Source organism: Coturnix japonica, chromosome 3, assembly GCF_001577835.2.
Source record: "Coturnix japonica isolate 7356 chromosome 3, Coturnix japonica 2.1, whole genome shotgun sequence".
Lineage (NCBI taxonomy): Eukaryota > Metazoa > Chordata > Aves > Galliformes > Phasianidae > Coturnix > Coturnix japonica.
This window is the reverse complement of record NC_029518.1, coordinates 100794814-100822178: the sequence shown is the minus strand read 5'-3', so window position 1 is coordinate 100822178 and position 27365 is coordinate 100794814. Positions and strand designations below refer to the sequence as shown.

The window sequence follows — 27365 nt, the reverse complement described above, 5'->3', positions numbered from 1 at the left end:
TTAATTATTTGGACTGGGAGAATATGACTGATTCTAAGAGAATGTCTCAGTCCTTACTGTGGAAAAAATGAATACTCAGCTTTGGGTTCCTCAGGTAGAGAGGTGTTGGAAATCTGCAGCAAATCCAGTGAAGGGCCACCAAGGCAGCCAGGGGGTGGAACACACAGCATGGGGGGAGATGCTGAAAGGCCTGTGTCGGCTTGTTCTCATGAAAAGGAAGCTCAGGTAAGGGTGTTATTGTTGTCTTTCTAATACGTAGCAGGTGGCTGTGCAGAAGACTTCTTGGGAATGTAAAACAAAGCACACGAATAAATAAACAAACTAACCCAACAAAATTAATCACAAAAGCAATCAGCACAAGCTGCAGGCACAGAAACCTGTTTAGATACAGGGGGAAAAAAAGAAGCTGAGGAATGCCGTAGCCCAAGGAGGCTGGGGAATATTCACTTGTGGGTATTTTTAATACTTGCCTAGACAAAATCCTGAGTAGCCAATGTAACTTCAGAGCTGACCCTGTTCTGAGCAGGAGGCTGACCCAGATAAGCTCCAGATACTGCTTCCAATGAAGCTGCTGTATGGCTTATGTGCTACAGTCTGAAGAGGTAAATTTTCAGTATTATTTGAATATCTAATGAGTTCAACATCTTCAATATTAAAGTCTCTAAAAATTCTGTATAAATCAGGCTTTTTAATTCTTGATTCTTTACTTCTTGTGCTAAGGGATTTTTTCCACGTGTGTAATTGGAGCATGCAGAGTCTCTTCTGTTTTCTGCTCATTTTGTCTGGCACAGATTGAGCTGGAGCAGCCTGGAGAGTCAAGCATTACGATACTGAATGATGACTGGGTAGTTGGGAACAGCCCTTGTGACATCTCACACTGGTCTCTGCAGCATCTGCCATAATGCAGTTGGCAAAATCATGCTCATGGGATGACACTTAAATTTGGTGTGTAAGAATGCAGGCTTTCTTTGGTTCTGTAGTGCTGATGAAGCTGCTTAGGTCAGTATGGATAGAGATTGTAGCTTCCTGCATGGGAGAAAGGAGCTTGTCAATACCAAGATATGACTGATGGTGTCTAGAGAAGCTGGTGATATTATCACGTTAGCATCCAGCGTATTCAGCGTGCTGACTCTACTGAACTGGATCCTGAAGAGTCAATCCGGTCTGCTAAGCTGGAGAGCAGAGTCTGTGGCTTGTAACCATTGAAACCACTCATTCCTGCAGGAGGAGAACCCAAAAGCTGATGGTCCCAGGGCCAGCTATGGAAGCTCATCCTCCCATGGAGTGTTATGGAGTGGGGCCACTTCACTGCCCTGGAATGCTGTCTGTTTTGTGTGAGAACCAGAACAAATACAAAGAATAGATACCCTCTGTGAAATCTTGGCTAGTGAGCAGATGTGAGTTTAAATCTCTGACTGGACCTTTGACTAGAAGACAAATGCCAGATGTTTCCATTGGAACCTCTGGCGTTTGTTGAATCAAAAATCCCCTGCAGGAAGTTTGAGTGGTTTAGTATGTAAATGCATTCAGCATTCATGTGTCCTGTTCTTTTGTCATTCACATCACGTGAAATAAAATGTTGCCTTTGATTTGAGAAAATAAAGGATACGTTGCATTATGGGTTCAGTTTTCTGTGATCCTCCTGTGTCTGTTATGATTTTGTTCTGCTGCTGTACTGGGTTTACGTGATCAGGATTTGGTTGTGGGGTGGTAGCCTGAAATTACATTCATCTTCCTAATGTTTTGTCTGTTTTGTCTGTATCAGTAATTGGTTTGATATCTCATTATCCTTATCTCAAACCGTGATCCTTTTTTCATCATATTTTCTCCACTTCTTTGCTGAAGAAGAGAGAGAGAGCAACATGGTGGTGTTTAGCTGCCGATGGGTGTTATACCATTACACTTTTTGTATCATTCAGTACCTTGTAGGGTCCATTTTCCCTTTCCTTGCTTCCTAATGAGTGACTGTAATCCACAATTATTTAATTTACAAGGAAGCAAGTAGTGTTTCTGGATAAATGCACTGGAAAAAGACTCTTGAGATAATTTTCTCATGCCCTGTCCTTTTTCCCTTATAGACTGCAAGTCAGCTACTGCTCTCCAACTCATGATCAAGCGCTGCCACGGGAAAAGAAGTTGTAGCATATACGCCAGCACCTATGAATTTGGAGATCCTTGTTATCCTGGCATCCAAAAGCATCTGAATGTCATCTATACCTGCGGTGAGTCACAGACAAAGCTCTCGTTGGGGAATGTGTTTGATGGGCACCAAAATATAAAGAATGAGAAGAGTTATAGATGTACATAAAAAGTTGTTGGACTTCCACTTGGCTCACTGTTATTTTTGTTTGGTTAAACGGAAAGCCTGTGGGTTACCTGAGAGATTTAATTTGGTCTCTTTTTCTACTTATTGGGTTGAAAGGAAAAAGCAGAAAACATGGAAATGATGTTTTGTTAACTCATTCAACGCTGCCTCATTGAGGCAGCAAAATCTGTCTGTCCATTTGATGGTTGTAGATGAGCTTTGTGATCTGTGGATAAATCCCTATGTGCAACAGCAGCAAAATATCAAATCTCATATGTGATTTTTGATATGGAGATGCTGTAGAAATTGTATAGATGCTGTAGGATGGCTGATGTGTAGCCTGTTCAAAAACAGAGTGAGAGAATCGGGAGCGTGAAGCTCTGAATGCCTGCCTGGCTGTTGTTTCATTTGGCAGAAGCAGTGGCAATGTTAAACCTTTTTTCCCTTATCTTGTCTTTGTTTTTGTTTGAAGTTATTTATCAAGAAACAGAAATATTATCTGTTCCAAGCCCCACAAATTGCCTTGCCAGGGAGTTGATATTGTAATTTTTTCATAAAGAGATTGGAGAGCATCTCATTCTCATGGGGATGTGAGCTCCATAATTCAGAATCAGGAACAAACCAAACAGGGCCTCATGATGTATTTCCTAGAAGGTATCTCCTTCAAAGCCCTGTGCGGCCTCCTCTGATCCCAAAGCCTACTATAGAAGGCATTAGTGACCTCTATGTATGGCTTCAGCTTTCTAGTCAGAGCCTGACTGCATCAGGAAATGAGTCATGCTTGAGAGCAGAATATGTCACGGTTTGATTTTCAGTGGGTGAAATCTGCCTCGTTACTTGAGGGTGTCCATGGTTCCTTTTCAAAACCACGATCATGATTCACCATGTTTGAGCTGGATTTTGTGATCTTCAGGCACATAATTTTCCTCTCAGAAAGCAAAATCCTTCAAAATATAAAACCCAACTAAACACGAAATCAAATTCTAGTTCCACGTGGTCGTGCTGGATCAAAGTTAATTCTGGTATTCTCTTAAAAGAAACTATAAAAGTAAGCAACTTGTTGTGTTTTAATTTAAAGAATAATTGCCGTGTAGAGAACTTTCTGTTGGATATCTCCTTGTTTCAGGCTTTCATAAAGATGCATGTATTATTAACCCTGCTGTGATGTTTCACAAAACCCATGGCAGTGAATAGGGACAGGCTTTCACTACTGTAGCAGAAGTGCTGAGTCGTGGCCTGATCCAGTGATTGAGCACCTGGTAGGAAGGCAGAGCCAACCCAGGGTGCTCAGGTGCATGCAATGCAGATGCACCTGTGTGACCAGGAGGGCTGGAGCCACAGGCATGGCTGGCGTATCTAAAGACGTTGTGGAGGGGCTGATGGCAAGGATGGCTGGGATGCAGGTGGGATTTTTCTTCCTTCTGATATGACCTACGTTTCTTAGAAACGTTAGAAAGGCGTTAGTATGAACCCAGAATTTCTGCTGCAATAAGTGTGACGGCAAACCGTAACACAACCAAGGTTTTCTTTTGGCTGACAAATCTATGAGGTTTCTAAACCATTGCTATTTTCGAACAATTTTCTCTGGCATAAATATGCAAGTTCTTGGGACTGAACTGCAATCTGCCAAACAGAGAGCTGGTCCCAGGCTGGGGGTGGCTCTGTGGGCCCCCCTGGCTGTGCTGAGACCACCCTACTCTGGGACACAGCCTTGAAAGCAATTGAAAGCACCCTTAATGTCAATGAAGAAATGCAGACCTACCTGTGAATGTGGGAGGCTGCAGGCTGCAGTCAGAGTAGTGTCTGAGCAATGGATGGCTGACCCTTCGTTCGGCAGTCACCCTAACTGCTCCTAATTGAGGTTAATGCCACAGGCACTGACACCGTGATGCGAACTCATTAGTGCCTGGAGGGTACTGCAGAATGCTGACAACTCGGTGAAATACCGATTAGATGAAATGCAAAGGGAGTGTTTGGCAATATGACTAATTAAGATATATTTGGATGGATCGTGTCTATTTGTATTCTCTTTGACTTTTGAAGATGTATCAATATGATGCCATTTTCTTCTGCTTATATCAGGACTCAGCTGGTGTTGTCTGTGAGCACCTGCCCATTTCTCTGCATGTTTCCCATTGCCCTGCTGCTTGCTTGCTAACCACTCTTCCATTTCTCTGTTTTGATATGAAGCAGGCAAGAAACTGTCTGGGATTTGGAAAACTCTTGTTCCTGTGATGAAAGGCACCAGGATCAGGCAAGATCATTGGGGTCTTTATCTGTTAGAGCTGAGGACCTCTCTGACCAGAAGAGCTTGGGGAGGAGCTCCAAAGCAGGCAGACATTAACAGCTGACCTACATGAATTAGTCAAGGGGGTTGATGCTGTGCTTTGAATGAGTTATGTGGCTTCTATGACTGTTCTGATTTATAATGGCTCACTGACAGACATCTGGCCACTAAAGAACGTTTCTCTTGTTCCAGTTTGCTCTTTTCTGTGAGCATAAAAGTGTTGGTAGGGCACAGAGGCTGATGTTTCCATGTCTTCCCACTACCATGGGAAGTGCTTTTTTCAACATTTGGTGGCATGCAAAGGGTCTGGAGAGCCACTCTCCTCTCCCTCTTTGTATGTTCTCTTGTGTTCCTGCTGTCCCTCTGAAGCCTGATGCAGTGATATTTTATCTTCTGGCTGTATGGGGACTTTAGAACAGGCTTTAATGCTCTTGGAATCCCTGTGGTCGTGCTTAGCAATGGGGAAGATCCGCTGGAAGCCCCGTAATGGTTCCTTTGGTAATGTCTGCTCAGTGCAGGTGGCCTTTCAGGACACCCAGTCCCGGGATTGAGGAGGAGATGGCTGTGGCATTTACGCTCCAGCACTCTCCATCTTCAGGGAAGGTCCAGTTTCCACTTTTCCTGTTTCTGTTTAAGGACCTCCGTTTACTCAAAGCAGACCCACCCAAGCAATTAATGCCCCTTCAGACACTTCAAATACTGTTGGCAATGGCTACTTTTCATGTCTTTATTTAGTCACTGTTTGGCCAAGCCCCTCTTTGCTCAGCAGCTTTAATCTTTTCTCATAAATCAGGCTTCCCAGCCTCTCAGTTGTCTTTCTGTTGCTCTTTTCTACAGTTACCTCAGTCTTGCAACAAACACTGAACAGGCTTATGATTATTTTATTAATCATTAAATTGAATAATTATTTTGGGGGCCAGCAGAGGCTTGTGATTTCTTTTTTTGTCACATATTAACAGTGGATGCTGTTTCAGAATTGCTCAGTTCTGCACTGCTACCCAAGAGCAATGGCTAAATCTCTTTCTGGAGCTTCAGGTATCCTTATGCTCAGTATTATATTATTATCACTTATACACTCATTTTGGTGAGCAAGGAAAGCAGCAGCTTATGTAAGCCAGAGTATTTCTGCAGGAAGCAGGATCCTGGGGGCTGATATCATGATATCAGCATCCCTTCTGGCTGGTTGTATTCCCAGCTCTGCTAATACAAAGGTGTGGGGACTTAAGGATGACTGATACAGCATAATATAAATAGTGAAGCAAATCCTACTAAATCCCTTTAGAAGATATTTAACTAAATTCCTAACCCATGAGGCCAGGCTGGGCTACGTCTTATCTTTAAAAGCCATCTTCCAGGTGTGTGTAAGAACTCTGGAGGCTGGTTAATCCAACCAGATGTACCCTTGGTGCCTGCAGGCAGGGAGGAAGAAGAGTTGGAGATTTAATTTGCTGGAAGAGTGTCACTGCATTGTGTGAAGCTGAAGCCTCAGGGAGAGGAATATACCTGGTATGCAGCTCCTTCTGGGGTCTAACAGATCTGTTATCTGGAAAGTGGCCCAAAGTGGCCTCAGTCCAGATGCCTGCAGATCACGGTGATGGAGGGAGCGTGTATCAGGTACCAGGTGGTAGATGGAACTTACTCTGGCTAGTCCCTAGATCATGTATATTTGCTTCAAGCTTTGGTGAAATGGTTCCAGTATTTCTTTTCTAAGAAGAAAGCATAAATGAAATGCCTTTTCATATATTATCCCCCTTAAAAACAAACAAACAAAAAAACTTAGAAGGAAAATGGATCATCTCATAGCAAGACCAAAAAAAAAAAAAAAAAGAATCCCAGCACATTATTAACCCTTCTCTATATTGACAAAATTTGTGTCTTTTTGTTGTTGTTTTCTTTGAGCGGAGGGACAGCTTGGTGTTTGGCATGGCTTAGTGGATGGATGCTGGCCTTACACCTAGAGGCTTTCTCCTTGCCAAGAGATATAGGGGAAACTCCACTCCTGGAAACACTCAAGATCAGGCTGACAGGGCTCTGAGCACCTGTATGAGCTGTAGGTGTCCCTGTTCATTGTAGGGGAGTTGGACCAGATGGCTTTTGAAGGTGTTTTCCATCTAAAACGATCCTGTGATTCTCAGCTCCAGCAGTTCGTCACAAACTCTTTGGCACTGGGCAGCCACGTGGTTTCCTCCTGCCTTGTGTAACTCAACTGCAAGGCCTCAGGCTGTCGGATGCTGAGCAAACAGCAGAGAAATAGCAGTTTCACCACCTCCTTGGCCTGTCAATGTATGCATGTAGTGCAGACAGGATCACACAGATGTGGTGAATCTCCTTCAGTGCCTGCAGTTCCTCTTGAACTGTAGTAACATGAGGCTTTGGAAAGTACAGGTGTTGTGCTCCAGCACAGCATCTCCATTGATCACGATAATTAAAGCAGCCATGAATTCAATGGCTGTCCTGCATTTCTCCTTTATTTTTTTCTTTCTTCTGGATTATTTTTATAGTATGAAAAATAACACAGACTAAAATTCCATCTCTCATGTGCCATTTGGTTGTTTTTTGTTTTTTGTTTTTTTTCTCTTCAGTGAAAACCCCAAATCATTCCGGGTCTATCCCAGGATGACACATTAACACACATTCCTTGAGAGGCTTTATATTGATCAAAGGGTCCAAATCCTGCTGTGTGAAAGCTGTACCTGATACCCACAAGTAAAAAAGGCAAAATGTCTCCTTTTGCTTTTACAGATATCAAAACCTTCTGCGGATGTGTTGGGTATCAGTGAGGAATGAAGTACAGGGTGTTGGTACTATGGTGTACCAACTGACCATTGAAAGGAGTGAGCCACCCAGTAAGTTGTAGTAAGAATGAGTAATGTAAATTTTGTTAGATATTAGCCTATTCCTGTATTAATAAATAGATTCACTCTCCTTGATCACCTTTTAACTCTTTGTCCTTTAAATTATCCTTAATTAAAAACGAGGTTGCCTCTGACAGAGAATGAAACAGTGAAGGCACAGATACTTGTTTGAATTTCCTTTCCTTCCCGTTCCCATTCAGTGCTGTCGGGGCAGTGATTTTCTCCCAAGCAGCACTAAGGCACATGCATATGTTTGCATTTAATTTCCAGATGGGGAGGCAGGCTTCTAATAACTGTGGTTTGCTGCTTTCTGGATGTGGATGACTGACCGACCTGCCTTTTGCAGATAATCAGGGAATTCTGCCCCATGCCCCAGGGTCCCAACGTGCTCACGGCTGAGCCAGGCTGCTTCAGTTTCAAGCAAGAAATTATTTACCCGTCCGGGCTGTGTGCAGGTTCAGCAGTTCTCTGCATGTGTGAGACTGGCTTGCTTTTGAGTTCAGGATCTTATGAACTGCTTTACTTTTTGGCACGGTGGCTCTTTGTGAATGTGTTTCCCACAGATTTGAGCAGATTTAGTTCAAGGAAATGTATTTAATTATTAGCACTGCCTTCTTTTATGGTAAAAATATTTTTCTGAGTGAAGGCGCTGGTAATGATTTCTCTCTACTTTCCTGGAAGGGCTCCTCTGCAGACTGCATTGCATCTCAGGTGTCTTGTCCTGGCTTGGTGACTTACGTTTCCTGGTGGAGCAAGTTGTGGATCTTTGTGTAGCCTAGTCCAGCCCAGATGCTTTTGAAGTTCATGGCTTAAGAGTTGGATTATCAGTCTTGAGTGTAAGCAGAGGGATGGAGTACTGAGTGTGTAGGCATATTGATCTGAATAGGAATGTAGCTGCGGATAGGTATGTTATTAAACACGCTCTGATGCTGACCAGATGTAACTATCTACCATATAATCAGCCACATATGGACTAGATAACCTGGCCTCCCTTTGTAGTCAGTATATGAAAAGAATTGCATGGTTCTGGGTTGCTGTTATTTCATTTTTATAATGTCTCAGGCACCGTACAAGTGCTTATTTTTCCTTCACTGATGAAGGGGAACCGTGTTGACCAGATGAAGTGTGAGTGTCTGTGATGTTAACATCTACGGTTAGGTCAGATAAATCTGATAAAAAAAGTTATGGATTTTGATCTACTGTTTGTTATTTTTCTTAAAAGAGTTCTTAAAGCTCACAATATTTAAATGCAGTTCTATTGTGCTGGTTTAAGTTTACTAAATTGCTTCAGGTCAGTTTTTAACTTTTTCACAGCTTTTTGTTGTATCCACAGGAATCCAGAAGTTGGGTATGTAGGTCAGTAATATCTCCTTTGGGAAATAAGTCTCTTCTGAAGGGTGTGTGTTCTTTGCTGTTTTTGTACCCAGTTTTGTAGGATGGTTTCTCATTCTGCTACAAAATGTAGCTGCCTGCAGGCAGATGAAATATCAAAGCTCCTATTATAGGCAGTGATCCTAAGAACCTTTGTTTTAATACCAACCAGATACCTAGAGTTCATTTCCCTATATATATATGTGCCTAAAGATATTTTAGACACTTTTCTCATAGGGTCTATCTATTACTTGCCCCAAATCTCCCCTCTTTAAGCTTGAAACCAGTTCTTCTTGTTCTGTCACCACTGAACATACTAAACATTGAACATACCCCTTCTTTCCTGTAGCTCCCCTTTAGATGTTATAAGGCTTCTCTTAGGTCAACTTGGAGCCTTCTCTTCCCTAGGCTGAACAGCCCCAGCTCGTTCAGCCTTTGTTTGATGGAGAGCAAGTCCTGTATTGTCCAGGGCTTGACCAGCGAGCACTACATTAGTGAGCATTTTCCTGCCTTGGATCCCATGGTACTATGAAAGCAAGAGATCCAGGAGGGTGGGACACAGTCACCCAGCAGCTCAGTGCATCCTTTTCCTGGGCTCCCCTTCTGAGACAGCAGTTGCACCGTGCACTGTTCTGTGGTACGCTGAGGGCAGGAGGGCGTCTTCTGTCTGATACTGATGACTTTGCCCATGTTTAGATGGAAAAAGTTGCACAACCTCCACCATTATTCCGAGTGGACACCAAGCTAGGACCAAACTCCCCACTTTTGCTGGGCAAACAGGTCAGTAAAGGATAATGTCTGGTTGGCATGTAGGATCTGCTGCAAAATCTTTCACAGGAACCAACAGGTTTGAAGTCGGGTCTCAGATGATTCTATTCTGCAACAAACACAGAGAAATAGCAGTATTATAGACCACGGTGTCCATTTTGGTTACTGTGATCCTTAGTCCACAAACTCACTCTGTTTCCTTAGCTTGCCCAGCAGTTTTTATGAACAAAACATACTGTTGAAAGGGAGCCGTACATAATGTGGTTTCCTGAGTCTTTAAACATCATAAAAGCAGCAGAGCCAAAGTAATCATTAATAGTAAGCAAGCACATTTGGAGTCTGAATCTTAATCCTAATTGTAAACAACCTACCCTCATATGCATCCTCCCTGCCTTTGGTGACTTTGGGCATCCCTTCCTTCCTTTGTGTTAACTGCACCGCTCAGCTTGACGTCATCAGCAAACTTGCTGAGGGTGTGCTCAATTCTGTCATTGATGTCATTGATAAAGATGTTAAAGAGCACTGGTCCAGTCGGGTGGTCCACCTGTCAGCTCTACATCTCTCTTTGAATAGCACAGACTGGCAATGTGCTGTGGGGCTGGTGTGTGCCTTTGCTTTTTCTGCTCCAGCAACAGAAAATGCCCATTTCATGCACCATCACTGTGCTTAACCCACAGCAGAAACCAGGGGAGCTCACAGGTGGAGGTAGTAATTACTGACTTCAGGTACTGCTCTGGGATGAGAAGTATAAAATGGCACATGTATGGGGCTGGATATGAAGAGTAAAGCATTGCTTGCAATGGAATTTGCAATTTAGATATTTTCCACCAGTTGTGAGAAATGCATCTGATCCCATCAGTGATCAGAGGAACAATCTTGACACCTCTGAAAGACGATGATTAGAAGTTTGCAGCCTGTCTGGTGTTTTGTGTTTGTACTCGGCCTCATAATGTGAGAATTAAAGTTTCCTGTGTGATTATGCAGAAACTGTAGTAAAACATACATAAAACTAAACTGTGGGTCATGCATTTCAGATGCTGGAAAGGAGAAATGATTGATAGCCTGTGGCAAAGATCTGGTGTATATGTGTAACTGCAAAGATCAGGAGGAGGCATAAGCATCTGATTTAGAGTACTTATACTGGAGGGGCAGATCTGTAGCATATGTTGAGAGCTTATAGGGAACAGACCATGCAGTATCTGATACCACACGCACAGAGAATTAGCACAATGGAAGCTTCGTTCTCCTGGGAAAAAGATCGTGGAGCAGCATTTATTTTTAAGAGGCACCTTTATGTTTTATTTATTCGTGCTTTCAGCCATGGTATTTGGTAGCATTGCATTTCATTGCTTGGAGATGTGATGCCTGGGGACACAGGCTTGAAGAGTACCTGTCTTCCACACAGATCCATTTTCCATCTGTTGCATTCCATACTGTTCCCATTATTTGACCCTTCCTCCCGAGAGCAACTTGTGCATAGTTAGGTTTAGCTGATGAAGTATGTCCCGGGAGAGAGACGCTGGAGAAAGATGTCAGGGATTGATAGATGCAAGGAGCTGGCTGGGGATGTGCTCGCAGGTAGGAAGCCCAGCCCTTCCTTCTGAGGATACAAATACATTAATGTGAAAACTGCACACTTTCAAACTCTTGTATGCTCAAATCGGAGCAGTGGAGCCATAAATAAACCTTCCCCTCATCGTGGCTTCTTCCTTTTGATGATGCAGGGGAGCTGGCTGTCCTGCTTGTGCACTCCCTCTGCTCCACCTGACAGCCTTGCTTAGAAATGCTGTGCATTCCTCCTCTGGTTTGGATACGCAGGAGCCTTGGAAAGGTGCTTAACCTCTTGGTTTATAGGAGGTGGCTGGGAAAGGCACAGTTTTAAAGAAAGATACGGAAACACCTGAGGTGAAGCTGGGAGGAAGGGATCGTTACTGGGAGAGAGAGATTGGAAATACCATAGGAATGGGATTGAGAAGAGCAAAGAGACAGATGATGGTGATCAGAAGAAGATGGGACTGGTAGAAAGAGTATGGAAAACTCTGAGAGGAAAAAGTGGGTCAGTCATTTTGTAGATAATACGTGATACTTGAGCCAATATTCCTATACAGTTTGTTTATTCTTCATTCCAGTTCTGATCCAGCAAATACAGAAGAATTGTTCTTATTGCTATGAGCCCGACTTTCCCCATTTTTGAAACAGTGATAAGTGCCATTAGCAACCTTACAGCAGGTGAGAACATCTTAAGATGTTCCACTTGCCTGGAAGTGTTGACATCTGAGCGTTGTTGATAGATGTGCCAAGATGGGCTCTCTCTGTGAGTGCTTATGAGATAATCTTGAGTTTGGCACCTCCTAGAGCACGTGCACCAAACCTTGAGCACCTTCACAACATGGGTTCCTGGCAATCTGACCTAATGGTAGGCAAACCCTGCCCGTGGAAGGAAGTTGGAGCAAGGAGATCTTTGAGGTCCTTTCCAACACAAGCTATTCTGCGATATGGTTCTATGATTCTGCTATCTGACACTGATACTTACGTCCTTAACTGTTTTGCCTCTTTGTGGCGGACTTTGCAATCTCTGGCAAATGTGAGGGTGTCATGAGGGGAGTGAGCAGCAGAGCCCCGAGCACATCTTGAAGGACCAGCCAGCCATAAGATTTGACTGCAGCTCCAGAAGTGTAAGTGATGGATGTCTCTGTCTGCAACAGAGGTGGGAAACTGGGCAGACCTGGGTGATCTTAGGCAAGTTGTTTATTCCCTCTGTGCTTCAGGTCTCTATTAAAAAAGAAAAAAAGAGAATGTTGTCTAGGAAGATGATGTGTGACCCCTGTAGGAAACCTACTTTAGCAGGGGGGTGGGCTTGACAATGGCTCGACAACCTCTTCCAACCCCTACAATTCTGTGATTCTGTGATTAACTAGAGTAGGAAGCAGTGAGATGTTGTGAGAGTCCATGAAATATGTATGGTTGGCATCTGCCAGTCACCATTCCATTCAGCTTGCTGCGCTCTACCCTCAGTCAGTGATCATTATCATCACTTAGAGGCTCAAAGGGATTTTAACAAAGTGCCTGAGATGTGCCTGTGCTGCTTCTCATTTCAGTAAGTTGTAACTTAGACAACAGAGGCAAATAATTTGGTGTTCCAGTGCTGACAGGAAGAGTCACAGAAGCTCATAGCAAAAGAATCTCAGAAGCTGATATTAAGAGCTAGTCCGTTTTGATCTTTATTGTCTTGTTTTCCTCACATCATCAGCTACAGGTGGTTGTTTTTAGATGTTTTAGCATCCATAACCAAAGACTGAAGCTAAGGAAATGGCAGCTTTGAAGATCTTAGTCCTAGCAGCCTGTCTTTGGATGTGCTCAGTTCTCTTTTCAGAACTCAAATAAATAATGAAGCTTTCAGATAGAAGTATTTCAGATACAGTTGTTGACTTTTAGGCTTATAATTGTGCATGCTTCAGTCATTCTTCTATGCATTACTGCTCTCTACAACTATCTGAAGGGGGTTGTAGTGAGGTGGGGGTTGGCCTCTTTTCCTATGTAACTAGGAACAGGACTAGAAGGAATGGCCTCAAGTTGCACAAGGAGCGATTCTGGTTAGATGTTAGAAAATAATCATAGAATCATAGAATCACCAGTGTTGGAAAAGACCTAAAAGATCATCCAGTCCAACTGTTCACCTATTACTAATAGCTCCCACTAAACCATGTCCCTCAACACAACATCCAGTCTTTCCTTGAACACCCCCCGGGTCAGTGACTCCACCACATCCCTGGGCAGCCCATTCCAGTGGAATGATTCTCCAAAAGATTGTTCAGGTGCTGGATTGGGCTGCCTGGGGAGGTGGTGGAGTCACCAAATCTGTAGGTGTTTAAAAAGCATTTAGATACTGTAGTGAGGGAAATGATATGGTGGGAAATATTGGTAGTAAGTGCACAGTTGGACTGGATGATTGTGAAAGTCTTTTCCAACCTCGGTGATTCTATGATTCTGTAGCTCAAATACATAGTAGATATGTTGACTAGTGGGACAAGGTAAGAAGCAAGAATCCAAAAGCTCAGTGTTCAATTGCTTGAAAACTTACCATAGTCCACACGTTTTCTGAACCAAGGCAGAACTTGGCCTTTATTTTCCCCACTCCTGTAACTGCACAGGTACTCATTGCATTTATGCCAATCTAAGTCACAGGACAGTTGGCACAAGCCGTTCTGTTTGGTGTCCTTTGTAGAAGTCTGTCTACTTTAAAAATGTCGGCCTCCTTGAAAAGGACACTTTTTCTTCTCTGAGTTTTGACTTATTTTGGTTGCTCTTGTTTGTATAATCTTGAGGAACTTTGTTGAAACAGCTTTTTAGTTTTTGCTGATGGAAATTCACATGTTTGCTTAGGGAATGATGCAAAGCACTGAAGAGCTCTTTCTTCATGACCCCAAATCCCTCCTCTAATCATGAAATGTTGAGGGTTCAAATGTTAAACTGGTTCAGAATCCTGTTCTTATAATGGCTTGCAATACAGAGATCTCTGCAATGAGTGGCTCTAGGCAGTAACTTTTTCATGTGCCAAGCTACCTTACTGCTCTTCCTGTGAGTTAGTTGACTTTCACCAAGTTAGGAAACATCCATAAGCAGAGCTCTGAGTGGAAGTGACATATTTACCTCGCCTTGTCTCCTTTCATCCTCCTTTAGACCTCAAACTGTCTAACAGCATTAGGGAACCCCACAGAATGAGAACTTCAAGTCAGTGCTGCTGGATTTACCGAAGCACTGCGCTGTTTTGTGATGCTAACATTAGCTGAATACTTTGGGAGTGGGCCGAAATGCTGCATCTGTGAGGCAAATCTCAGGGAAACAGGTGAATCCTAGAAATAAAACTTGGAAAACCTTTCTGCCGCCTTATTGCAGTTATCAAGAAAGGTGTCTGGTCTGCAAACAGTTATCTGTTATCAGAGGACTAAGAAAAGATATCTTTAAGAATTGATTGCATTGATCTTTAAGAAAAATCAACAATTGATTGCCAACGTTGTATTGATCTGTAAGAATAACCAGCAGTCAGTAAAATAACTAGTAACTATTCCATAAATCTGGCTTCCATCTCCAGTGAAATAGGCTAAGTAAGGAAAGGAGAATTTACTGTGCTGTGCATGTACCTGGAGCCACGTCTCATCTTAGCTAACCCTCAAGACAGTTGTCAAAGCAGAGTGTAAATGGTAGGAAAAGGAGTAAAATTTGTTGTAACAGAACAATGGAGAAAACACTATACAAAATATATCTGTAAGTAGTTAAAGCAAACCTCATTCTTGGTGAAGAAGAATTAATTGAGCTTTCTGTGCAACTCAGAACACGTTTTGGTTACTAATTCAATTCCTTTATAATTCAATTCCTATAGGAAGGAGGATCCTGTACATTAGTTAACTTCACCCTTCAAACATTAAGGAACACAAATAGTGTGCATGTAGATTTGTACGATACAGATCCTGCCAGACTTACTTGCCTAGTTTGACCCATCCGCAGACTGAATAGATGAAAAGAATTTGGTCATTTAATCTGCATAAATAAGCTGTCTGTTCATGTATTAAGGCAATTAATGTATTGTATAATTAATACTGAGCTGAAACATTCATTTAGATTGACTGGAGATGAAAATTATGCAACATGCTGGAAGGACTGAAAACATGGTGATGGGTACGTGCCAGCACCCAGTGGGGTGGCTTCAGTGCTAATGTGTTTGCTTAAAATCTTTGTAAAGAGGGTTGGCTATGGGGACGGTCTTTGCCTGGACAGTACCCATCTTGGGAGGGATTGCACTTTCCAAAACACTGATACTAAATCTGGCAAATTTTGGATAAATAAGGATCACAGAAATGGTGCCAAAAAGTTCCATTTTTTCCAGTTTTCTCAATTTTCTCTGTGGAATCTTCTGTTTTGAGCAGAGATAACCCAAAACAGCAGTTTGTGCATCACAAGCAACAATATTCCTTTTTCTTTTTCTTCGTTCTCCAGTGCTTGGCTGAAGGAAATCCTTCTCACGTACTCCTGTATTTAAGTGAACATTGAGTTCAGGACTTGCGTGTTAGGAAGGAATAAGAGCTAAGGATTAGATTTTTTTAATTCATTCTCTGCTTATCCTCTCCAAGTATTAGAAAAAGCATTATTATCAACTATTTATTGCTGAAAGATCACTATTGTAATTGTTCTTTGATGAGAACATAAAACAAGGGGATTTGTTACTCTGTGTGGTCTATTAGCAGTGTGCCAAAGAAAAAAAACCGAATCCCATGAAGCCTTTCCTGAGGCTTCATTAGGTCATTAAATAGCCTTCCAGGAAGCATTCAGAGCCCTGACACTTCATTGGTAAGTTACTGAGACCAAGCCTGGAGAGTTCCCTCAGTGAGCTGCTATTTGAACTGGAGCGAAGCATTTAAAAAGTTGTTTTGAAGTATTCTAATGACTGAAACTATCCCACATGCCAGCAAAATTGTATAAGAAATGGGATTTATTTCTGTTCTGAATGTCAACGTCCAACTTCTGTCTCTTGTTCATTACTTGGGCTTTTAGCCTCCAGGCTCATTTTTATTCTCTCTTTAAATGCTTACAATGTCTTTGCCTGCTCTTTGTGAAATAGGAGAGGTAGGGCACCTCACATCTTTCTCCAGAATGAAGTTTTCCAATTCTTCAGTCATTTTTGTACCTTTACCCTGAAATCTTTCCCACTGTTTTTAGTATCTGCAGCCTCTGAAATAGGCTCTGTATATCAGTAGCAGTTGTAAAGGTGCCAGTTGGGGTTGATGCATAACTGTTGCTTCTTCTACTCTGCGGTGCAATCACTGGTCCATGTGCTACTGCTGGAGATGTTGGACTAGTTGTCCCTTCTAAACAAAACAGACTCCGTAACTTGCTGGGCTTTCTCCAGCTTGCTGTTTCTGACCTCCTGTCTCGTGTCTGAGGATTAAGTTCTCCACTGTTTAATTTTATATCCAGGACTTTGCAAATGCCTGTACGTGAAATTAGAATCATAACATCATAGAATCATTTGACAGACCTACTTATACCTTTTTAATATACATAGTGTGGAGAGCATCAATTCATTTACTGCCTTCTAAAATCATCTAGGAGTTACAGATGATGACTGTGTAGCAGTGAGCTGGGGCTGCACATGGAAGCAGCTACTAGATTTCACCGAAGGGTTTTTAATTTTTAATATTATAATAAATGGGTCTGTTGTTTTTATCATTGTATCAGGCTCCCTCCTGGCAGCTGTTTGCTTACAAAATCTCCTGGGTTTTGTGGTTCTTCAGAAAACCACCTGGCCTGAAATGAACATTACTTTTTTCCCCTATTCTTTTCCTGCACTCATCAGATGAATTGTTGAACATCTTCTAGGAGTGCATTAAGCACGTTGATTATACATGTTTCAAGTGTTGTTTTTGCAGCCTCCCCTTTAGGGAGCACACTGTGTTATTTTGATAGGATTTTAAGGTGTTTTGGCTTTTATAAGCTGTGTATTCACTTATGTATTTTATTTCGTGTAGCAAAGGCAAAGAACTGCACCCAGTAATTGTAGTGAAAGGAGGTGGGGTATGAAGTAGGCTGAGGTTCCCAAAGGAATTCATTCTTGTTTTGATGGCAGCCTTATTACTCTACCCATGAAGCCAGAGGATCATATCTGCAAACCACTGCATGTTTCTGGACATTTAAAAGTCTTGGAGATGTGCTGGGTCCAGAGGACCAAATATCCAGAATTCTTCATGGGGCTGAACTGAGATGGTGGAGGAGAGGTATGGGCTGCAATAAATGGTGGAGGAAAGGTGTGACCTGTAGGGGTGTTCTCATCTGGCATCTTTCCTGTATTACAAAATCCTCATGCCAGTATGTCATAGAATCGTGGAATCACTTGGGTTGGGAAGGACCTGAAAGATCCTTCAGTCCCAACCTCAACTCCATGCCCTGGGCAGGGTTACCAACTAGTAGATCAGGCACCAGATCAGGTTGCCTCGAGCCCAACCCAACCTAGCCTTGAAAGCCTCCTGTGCATATATATCCCACAGCTCTGCTGATTTAGCCAGCCCAACCTACTAGGTATTGTTTAAAAATAACAGTATATGAGAGTTCAGCATCAGCATTTGTTGTATTCTGTACAACAACACGTGGAAAAGAGATATTTCTTCTCAGAGGCACTGGGGATTTTGGGTTGAAGTGTTACCATGGCATAAGTCAGGAAGGAGGAATACTTGATTCATGAGGCTTAATTCACAGTTGCTTTAGGATGCTCAGGACGTGTCAGCAAGACTGGCTTTTGGGGATGCAGATGGGCGGATGTTTAACAGATTAAAAACCAAATGAATGATGCTATTAAGAGAGAGACAAAGAGATATGGTATTATTCACAGAGCATGACCACGCTTCTTTGCAGTTGCCAGTTCTGATGTGTGATGTGGTTACCGATGGTTTGAGGGTCAGAGAAGAAGTTGGAGCAGAATTCTGTTCCTTGTTGTCCTTACATAACAAACACTCTTTTCTGAGCCCCCTGAGTCACAAAGTATGGAGTTTCATTGGACTTTCTGCTTTTTCTTTAATCATTGTTAGAAAGGAGCAGTGTCAATGGTACTACACAAGTCTGATGAAGATGTTTATATCTCCTTTTGTTTATTATTACTTCTGGTTTTGAAGAAGAGAATTCTTTATCTTCTTTTGTGACACATGGGACGTGCTTGTGGATATGGAGCTTCTTAGAGGATGTGGATTTGGGAATGGATGTTGGCCTCAAGAAAATGGAGATGTACCCAGAGGATCTCTGTGGGAATTGTGTGCCTTAATTTAAGTGACTGTTCATTGTAGATTTCTGTTGCTTTCACCAAGTTAGTGCAGCAAAGGTGATGGTGGAGGCAATAATACAAACTGACTGCGAAGCCATTTCGCTGTTGGTATTGTGGTGTCTGCGTGCACAGAGGTGTTCTGCTGTGCTTAAAAAGTAGCTGTGGAAAGACAATGCGTGCTGGAGCGTTTCTGCCTCTGTCTTCTGACTGACCCAACATGAACTCCTTTATGTAACGCTTGGTTGCAGCAGTGCTGCTGCAGGGATGTGGCTGTTCCTGTGATCAGAGGTAGCTCTGTCTCTGTTCTAAATGTCTTCCCTGTAAAGGAATTCAGCAAATGCCACGCTGGGAAGGAGGGGGTTTATTCATGAACACAGAGCATCAACACAGTGCTGGCACTGCAAGATGGTGTTTTATCTGCAGCTGCTGTGCCAGGTGAGCCTGCTGAGAGGGCTGGCTTCGTTCTTTCGTACCTTAGTGTGTTGCCAAGGGCTCCTTTTTGTCCTCATGCAGTTCCTTCCCCTCTGCAGGCAAAGGGCAGTGGCTGAGTGCTGCCGTGTGGTGAAACTTGGTTCATACGTGTCATTTTTTTGCTGTGGTGCCAAATGCAGAACAACTGTGGGGAAGATTTGGGTGTGCAAACTCACGGGGGAGTTCTCAGACAGTTGACCTCAGAGGAATGTTTCTATAGTTTCATAGTTTCATAGTTTCGTGCGGGTTGGAAGGGACCTTAGAGATCATCGAGTCCAGCCCCCGGGATTCGAGCCTCTGTGTAGCAGAGCGGCACTTCTACCACTTGCGCCACAGGGGGGATTCGAACACCCGGGCCCCAGTGTTGCAAGGCGGCGTCTTTAACCACTGCGCCACCGGGGCACACTAGTTGTCCAGAACCTTGTAGATGATGCTTCATGACTGCGCTATCAGTAGCTTTTAAGGAGTTAATCTCAGTGTAACATAATAAACCATAATGCATAGTTATAGGCCAGGGACCTTCTCAATTATCTCTGTCATTTGTGGAACTTAGGATTTCTTGACTGTAGCACAAATCTAATGCATGGAAGGACAGATGCTTCCAGGCCAGAATTCAGAGCCGGAAATCTCCACCACGTTGCATTCAGGAGAGCTGGTAAGAAGGCCTGGATGCCCCATTTTTATTTTTCCTTTTCTTTTCTGGGATTTGCCTTCATATTTGAAGAGCAGAGGCTTTGTAGCATAAAAATATAACTTCAGATCATTCCTACTCTGATCACGAGCACTCAATTCTTTTCATTTTAAGAATTAACTGGTTAAAGCAACCAATTCTCAGCCAAAACACAGGCATTGTAAAGGAGTGATCAGTGACCAGACACCTGTCAAGAACCACATCTGTAAGACTTGCATACACTCTTAAGCCAAGTCAGACTGCTCCAGTGGAGTGTGTTCCCTGGGACAGTGACACTGACTCTTTTCCATGCCACAGATTCTTGTGACTGTTCACAGCATAACTGAAATGACAATACTGCATGTTAGGTATTCTCCTTGCTTTATCCCAGATGCTGGAGCTCATTTGTAGGACTTGCTTTTTACCTGTTGTTTTTTGTTCTTTGTTTCTACTGTTCCCCACTCTTTCAGTTTCTATATAGGTAAAATTTTGCATCTTAGCTTGGATTTTCTGTTAGCATGTACTTGTCTCCTGTTCCTGCTCGTGATGAGATAGCCTAGAGGCAAATGCTGTAACTGAATGTCCATTCATGTGTGCTTTCAGTACTTCCCTTAAAATAGAGCTACATATAGAAACCTTGTCAAGAACAGAAGCAACGGAGATGTCAGCTCTATTGTTCCGTGCAATACAAAGCAGTCATTACAGGGACAAACAGTCTTTATTTGATGTGGGAATAGCTCATGTCTTCTAAGGATCTCCCCTTGATTCTGCCACTGATCTCCCTATTAGCTGCTGCAACTAAAACTGGAATGATTTGAGTAGATAATGCTGGAGATGCCACAGCAAGAGGAGGTCTGAGGACTGTAGTGAAACTCAGCTGTAACTCCCAGTTAAAATTATTGCAGAGAATATTACAGTAGGGATGTGTCTGGCTCTAATGGAATAAAGATAATATCCACTGTGCATCTGAGCTCACATTCTCTATTACCAACTTGTCAGTTCAAGAAACAATATTCCTTATGTAGCTCTGTTGCAGCTGGACCAAGCTGAAGCATTCACACACCAAATGATGTCCAGCAGCATAACACAGCATTGCCAGCTGGAGAGAGCATCAGAAACATGGACTCACAGAAACATAGAAGGGTTTTGGTTGGAAGGGACCATGAAAGCAACTTATTTCCAAGTGCCCTGGCCATGGGCAGGGTCACCTTCCACAGACCTGGTTGCCCAAATCACAAAATTGCAGGGATTGAAACAGACATCAAGAGATGGAGTCCAAACCCCTGCTAAAGCAGTTCCCTACTCTGGGTTGCACAGGTAGGCATCCAGATGAATCTTAAATATCACCATAGAAGGAGACTGTGTGACCTCTCCAGGGCACCGGTTCCAGTGTTCCCTCGCCCTTACCATAAAGAAATTCTTCTGTGTGTTTGTATGGAACTTCCTATGTTCAAGCTGTAGGCCATTACTTCTTGTCCTATTGCTGCTATGCATCACCAAGAAGAGCCTGGCCTCGTCCATTTGCCTCCCACCTTCCTTTAGTTATTTAATTAATTAGTCAGATCTCCTCTCAGTCTTCTTATCCCCAGGCTGAACAGCCCCAGGTGAGCCTTTCCTCATAGGGGAGAAGCTCCAATACTCTTGTCATCTCTGTGGCCCTCCCCTTCTAGGAGATCTCTGTCTTTTTTGAACAGGCAGTGCTCCAGATGGGACCCCATGCGGTCAGAGCAGAGCAGGACAAACACCTCCCTGACCTGCTGGCTTTCTTCTGATCCTATTCTATTCTTCTATATTCTGTTCTTCTGGCCTTCTATTCTTCTGAGACAGCGTAGGATATGATTGGCTTTCTGGGATGCAAGCACATGTGATCAGCTTTTCATTAGCAAATACCCCCAAGTCCTTCTCCTCAAGGCTGCTCTCAGTTTGGAGATCAGTCTGTTGTATGGCAGAAGTCATTAAAAAATACATGGGAAGCCACACAAATTTATATTTCAGTTGAAATGATCCTCAAAGGCTTCCAGTAAACTTCTGTCCTTTCTCGCACAGGGGTCTGGTGAGCCTTTGGTTTTTCTTACTCCAAGGAGATTTTGCCTTATTGGCCATCTTCCTGGTTTTAATTACATCTAATTCTGAATTTGCAATAGCTTCAGTTTGCTTTGGTCAATGAGCGATGTCTTCCATGTGATATCGGAGGACAAAGGCTGGAAGGGAACTGACTGATCAGAAATAGTATCTCAAATCCATTTGTTTAGCCCTTCAGAGCTCTGGGAAATGTTTCCCTTAAAAACCACAAACTGTGATACTTGGAGATCAGCAGCTGGGTGGTTCTGCTGAGTACAGAAACCAACAGCTCTCTATATGATAATTAGAGGCACAGAGACTTGGCTGGTGCCTCTGTGGCATTAGATTATTCACGCAGGGGAAGGTCATACTAGAAAACTTGCTGGAATCTCAAGACACAATCTGACAAACCTTGCTAAGTTCAAAGCCATCAGCGTTCAGCCTGGGTTCTCCTTCGCTGCTGCAGCCTGCTTCCTCTGAGAACAGTTAGAAGAGGAAAGGTGCTTTTAAGTTCCTATTTGCAAAAAAAAAATCATAATTGCTGGAAAAATAAAGAAACTGATGCAATGTGAACTCCTGGAGTGGCTGCAGAAGGTGATACAGAGGCTTCGCAGGAGTTACACGCTGAGAAACATTCTTAATCTCCTAGATAATGTAGAGAAGGAATGACATCTATTAGCTGCAAGTCCTCACAAGCTGAGGATGCAGTTTATAAAGCTGCGTTTGGCTCCCTCTCCTTTTCCTCTTTCATTGTGATCCTTCACCATCTGTTATCATACTTCAGTGATTTATTGACATCAGCAACGTTTGATTCTTAAGGCTGGAAGAACATCCATCAGAAGAGCAGATAATGTGCCATTATTAGGCTTTCATTGGCTGTAGCTTTCCTTTTGGATGTTTTATTTACCTCTTGCTATTTCTGGACTAAGACATATAATGTTTAAAAATAATTTCCTACAATTAATCCTTTGTTTCTCTGGGCTTTTTAAAAGCTCAGTTCAGGTTACTGATGGTGTCTGTGCTGACAGCTGATGTAAACAGAAAACACAGTCATTGTCATTGTCTGCACTCAGTGAATGAGCAGGCAGTCAGAATTAAAAGATGCCCTGATTCAGGTGCTTTCATTCAAGGCAGAGGATATAAGCTCTGCAGGTAATCTCCGACTCTGTGAAACATCTGTGGGATAGGAATGACACTCGGTGTCTTTGAAAGATCAGTTTCCTTTTTGTTTACATTGCCTGGGTTTTAAATGACGTCGGTTGTGGTGAAATGCACCTTTGGTATTTTCAGGTGATTGCACCAAGTAAAATGAAGAGGGTTTTGTTTGAGAGTTTCCATACCGAGTTCCACTGTTAATGAGACACTCCCAGGTTAAAAATACCTTCCACTGTGACTTTCTATATCTTCTTTAACATTAGTGGCAGGTTAGAGAGGAAAGTGGAGTAAGCCTGGAAGTGGTAAGTGGAGGTTAGAGGTGCAGCCAAAGTCAAGTGCTGGGGAGTTTCAGCTGTAGAGAGCTGATGTTTTGAATTATAATCAGGTGATTAATGTTTCTAGCATAAGTGGGTTGGGGAGTTAGAAGGGCTTGCAGCAACAGCTTGGTGAGGTATGGTGAAACCTGCTTTAGGGATGTTTTATTTATAGCACACTCATTAGGTCAAACAGAATGGGCAACATGTGCTTATGTGGTTAATGATAAATCCATCTGAGGACTGAACCAGTCCGCTGGGTTATGAGAAAGCCATTTGTAGGTCAGACTGTCAGGGGAGAGAAGGTCTTGAAAGAAACGGTTCTTATTTGTTTTGGGGGTGCAGGGAGAGAATAAAGTTGAAATGAGCTTTTCTTCTGCTGAAAGTAAGCAGGATTTAAATGTTACAGATCTTTATTCCTTTCTGAAAGGTCACTTGCCTGTGAAGTCTGTGTAGCTGGTTACATAAATACCGAAAGTAAAGTGGGAAGAAGCAGGAATGACAAGAAATGAGCAGGGATGTTTTATAAAATAGCAGGTCATCTAATAATAATGTGTGAGAACTGCAGAGATTGCTGTGAAACTGCAAAAGCCAGAACAAGTTTCATCTTTGTGGCAATATGGTTTCCTTTGTGGGATTCAGAAATGTTCTCATGAAATTAAAGATACTGGACTAAAAAATTGTATGTAAAGCTGCTTGTTCCTTCTGTTTGGATTCACACGACCTTCATTCTGCCGCCACGCATGGCTGAGGATAAACAGTCATAGAATCATATCACAGAATCACAGAACAGCTTGGATTGGAACGGACCTCAAGGATCACGGGGCTCCAACCCCCCACCACAGGCAGGGCCACCAACCTCCACACTGATACCAGCCCAGGCTGCCCAGGGCCCCATCCAACCTGGCCTTGAACAGCTCCAGGGATGGACGGGGCATCCACAGCCTCTCCGGGCAGCTGTTCCAGCACCTCACTGCTCTCACAGCAAAGGGTTTGCCTGAAATAGTCTTTCAGGTAGAACTCATTTCCCTGCAATGATAAAACAAGGTGAAAATATAGCGAAAACACCAATACTTGGGCACATCGTTAGTGCTGTGGTTTTGGGTATTGATCTACCGATAGGACAAAATAGATTCATTCCTCTCTTAAATCCCTGTTCAGGTAGTGGAGGTCATTCATCTACAAGTGCCACTTTTGACTACCACAGACCATGCAGCTGCTGGATGTCAAAGTGATCAAAATGAGCTCTGGAGAGTTTCTATTAAAAAATGACAGCAACAAAAACTGGTAAAACAAAGAAAGCAAACTCTTACTCCTTCCTTTTATGCAAATAATGCTGTATTTGTTGTCAGCTAATTGCAATGTGAGTGCTTTCAAATGCGCTGCCCCCACCTTTTCCAGGTGTTGCTGCAGGTGCTGTTTGTGATTGTGCTCAGATTATCAGGACTTTGAAAGCTGATGGATTATTCTGAGAAGGTATTTTTGGAGTGAGGAAATGCCACCTAATGAAGTAATGCATTATTCTGTTTATAAATATGCAGCAAATTAGAGGGAACTGCCTCAAATTAATTCTTCCTGAAAGCCGAATTATTACACTCAGGATAATGAGCTCATATGGGACAAAGTGGCTTCTCCCTCTCATGACATCTTGCTGTCTGGAGGGGATGTCCTGCTGAGGAGACAGGCTTCAGTGCCACACAGCTTATTGGGCTTCAGAAGTGCCTGCTAAACCAAATGGTCTCATCAGAGTCTGCCATGTTTCCAGCACCAGAAAGCTTCAGGATGCTACTATCACCATTGTTTTACATATGATAAAGGATTTGTGTGTTGTTATGCCAGGTGAAAATATCTTCTGCTTGGCCCCCAATGTCAGACACTGAAAAATGAGGTGCTGAGATGGAGACAATGACTGAGGCTTGCCCTCCGTGGCCCCTGGATTAGGAGGGGCAGCTCTGGAGGTGATCCATCTCACCTGTCTGAAGCTGTGTTTGGATAAGGCGATTATCCCTCCCAGTCTCTGTTAACTACTGCAGCGCAGGAGCTGGGCTCAGATATGGCTGTGAGATGACTGAGATGAGCAGAGACCCAGCCTGTCCCTTAGGTGGGAGGAGCTGCACTTGGGCTTTGAACTGCTGAGGTCCAAGGGGTGATGTACTCTTGCTTCAGTGCACAGACAAAAATCAGAGGATTATCGAATCACTCAGGTTGGAAAAGACCTTAAAGATCCTCAAGTCCAACCCCAACCCAACCATCCTACCCTAACTAACAGCTTTCTGCTCAATCATGGCCCTGAGCACCACATCCAAATGGTTGTTAAACACATCAGGGATGGTGACTCAACCACCTCCCTGGGCAGCCCATCCCAGTGCTGAACAGCCCCATTCCAGAACCTCCGAACTGTGAGAGATAACAGCTGTGCAGAAAACTCTGATTCTCACAGGGGTGGGCTTGCATTTTTCTAAGGCCTTGGGATGAAGGAAGAGTTTTGTGTGGCTTTTGGGTTACTTGTTGTTCTGAGATGAGTTAGGTGCTGCTATATTTTAGTTCATTGCTTTAGTTAATTAAATAGCGCCAGCCACTGGAAATCTGTTATCTGAATGTTGTATTACTTCATGGCCCCTGACACATGGTTTATCCCAGCCCACTGACAGCTCTCTGCCATGGCTTGACCCTGGCACTGTCCAGAGCTCATTCCAGCAGGAACTTTGGACGTGGCTGTTCTCTTTTGAAGGTTGAGGCATTGAACTTCCAAAGTGCACGTGTGACTGCTGACCCCACGGCCAAAGACCAGACCCTGCTGAGTTCATTCATACGGATGTGTGCCAAATGAAAGCAATGTGATGTAATCTCCATGGGATGAGATGTCATGGGGTTCACCAACGCTCTCTCACAGTCTCTTCATCTTCTGATTTTATTATTTTAATTATTCTATCAAAACGTATTTTTTATTGTTTCAATTGTACTCATTTTATTATCCCTGACAAGATTGGAGCTATGGGGGCACAGGTATAGCATGCAGGGCTTTGGAAATAGGGTGGTGCTGCCTAATTCCTCGTCTGCTACTCTCTCGAATCTATCATGACTTCAGGAATCTGATTCTGGCCTGAATGCCCTAATCTGCATCATGAACTGCCCCTCATACTGGGACAGCAGCATTCTGAGCTGGCTGAACAAACAGAGGCCTCTTCTTGACAGTCCACCAGCTCTGATCTGAAACACTGCACAGCCCGAGACATCTGTTTTAAAAGCATAACAGCTCTAAGCTTATTTGAACTCAATACAGGGCTCTGTTTATATTTCTTTGATTAATAGAAAATAACCTCTTGTTAAGGGAGTGACAGCTGATACCTTAAATTGTGTTCAAGTTGTTCACAAGGGAGAAAAAATGCACCAGAGGTTATGCAGGTCAAAGCCTTTGTTTGGATCAAAGCTTGTGTTGAACACTGTATAAATGCCAAATATTAAAGCGTTTTGTACGTAAGTTTGAAGTTTGGAGTAAAATAATACCATGCCAATAAATCTCTAATTCAGCTTGTTAACGAGCAACCAAATGCATGGAAGCACAGCAGAGATCCTTCTGATGGACTGCTTGCAGTGTCTTCAAAACTGACTGAGCAGGTGAGGTCATTGCTGTAACACCACATCCAGGTCTGGTAGGCACATTTAAAATCAAGCCTTTAATGCAATGGAAATGGCTCTCCAAAGAGCGACAGGCACAGTTTGTGGTCTGTCTGTAAAATCTACCTCACTGTGAGAGACTGAAAAAGCTGAGCTACTTTTATGTATTTAGGACAAGGTTCTGAGATAACTTGTCTGTGGTTTTGTAAGGTCAAGCCTATGTGGTGGGGGAAAAGCAGGCTCTGGTTTCCACGTGGAGCTGCATGGCCTGGGTGCTTTCCACCAGAATGTGAGCTTATGGGCTTAAAATGTGCCAGCTGTGCTGAGAGTGAACTGAGACCGGGCTGTGCCTTCATGGGCAGTAGCCCTTCTTTGTCCATGTCTGTTCTGTTTTAGCTTGGAGAAGAGAAGGCTCCAGGCAGCCCTCGTTGTGGCCTTCCAGAACTTGAATGGAGTGTATAAACAGGAGGGGGAATGGCTGTTTGTGAGGGTGGGCAGTGATAGGACAAGGGGGATGGTTTGAAACTGAGACAGGGGAGGTTGAGGTTGGATCTGAGGAGGAAGTTTTTCCCCCAGAGGGTGGTGACGCACTGGCACAGGTTGCCCAAGGAGGCTGTGGATGCCCCATCCCTGCAGGCATTCAAGGCCAGGCTGGATGTGGCTCTGGGCAGCCTGGGCTGCTGG

General features: G+C 43.3%; 1 protein-coding gene across 2 annotated transcripts in view; it reads left to right on the top strand.

Annotated features, from left to right (window-relative positions):
• EVA1A (eva-1 homolog A, regulator of programmed cell death) overlaps positions 1-27365 on the top strand; it is a 145200-nt gene that overhangs the window by 66247 nt on the left and 51588 nt on the right. For both annotated transcript variants that reach the window (XM_015859944.2, XM_015859942.2), the window contains one exon: positions 2079-2222. In XM_015859944.2, the coding sequence (XP_015715430.1) occupies positions 2079-2222 (144 nt within the window). The remainder of the gene's footprint in view (positions 1-2078; positions 2223-27365) is intronic.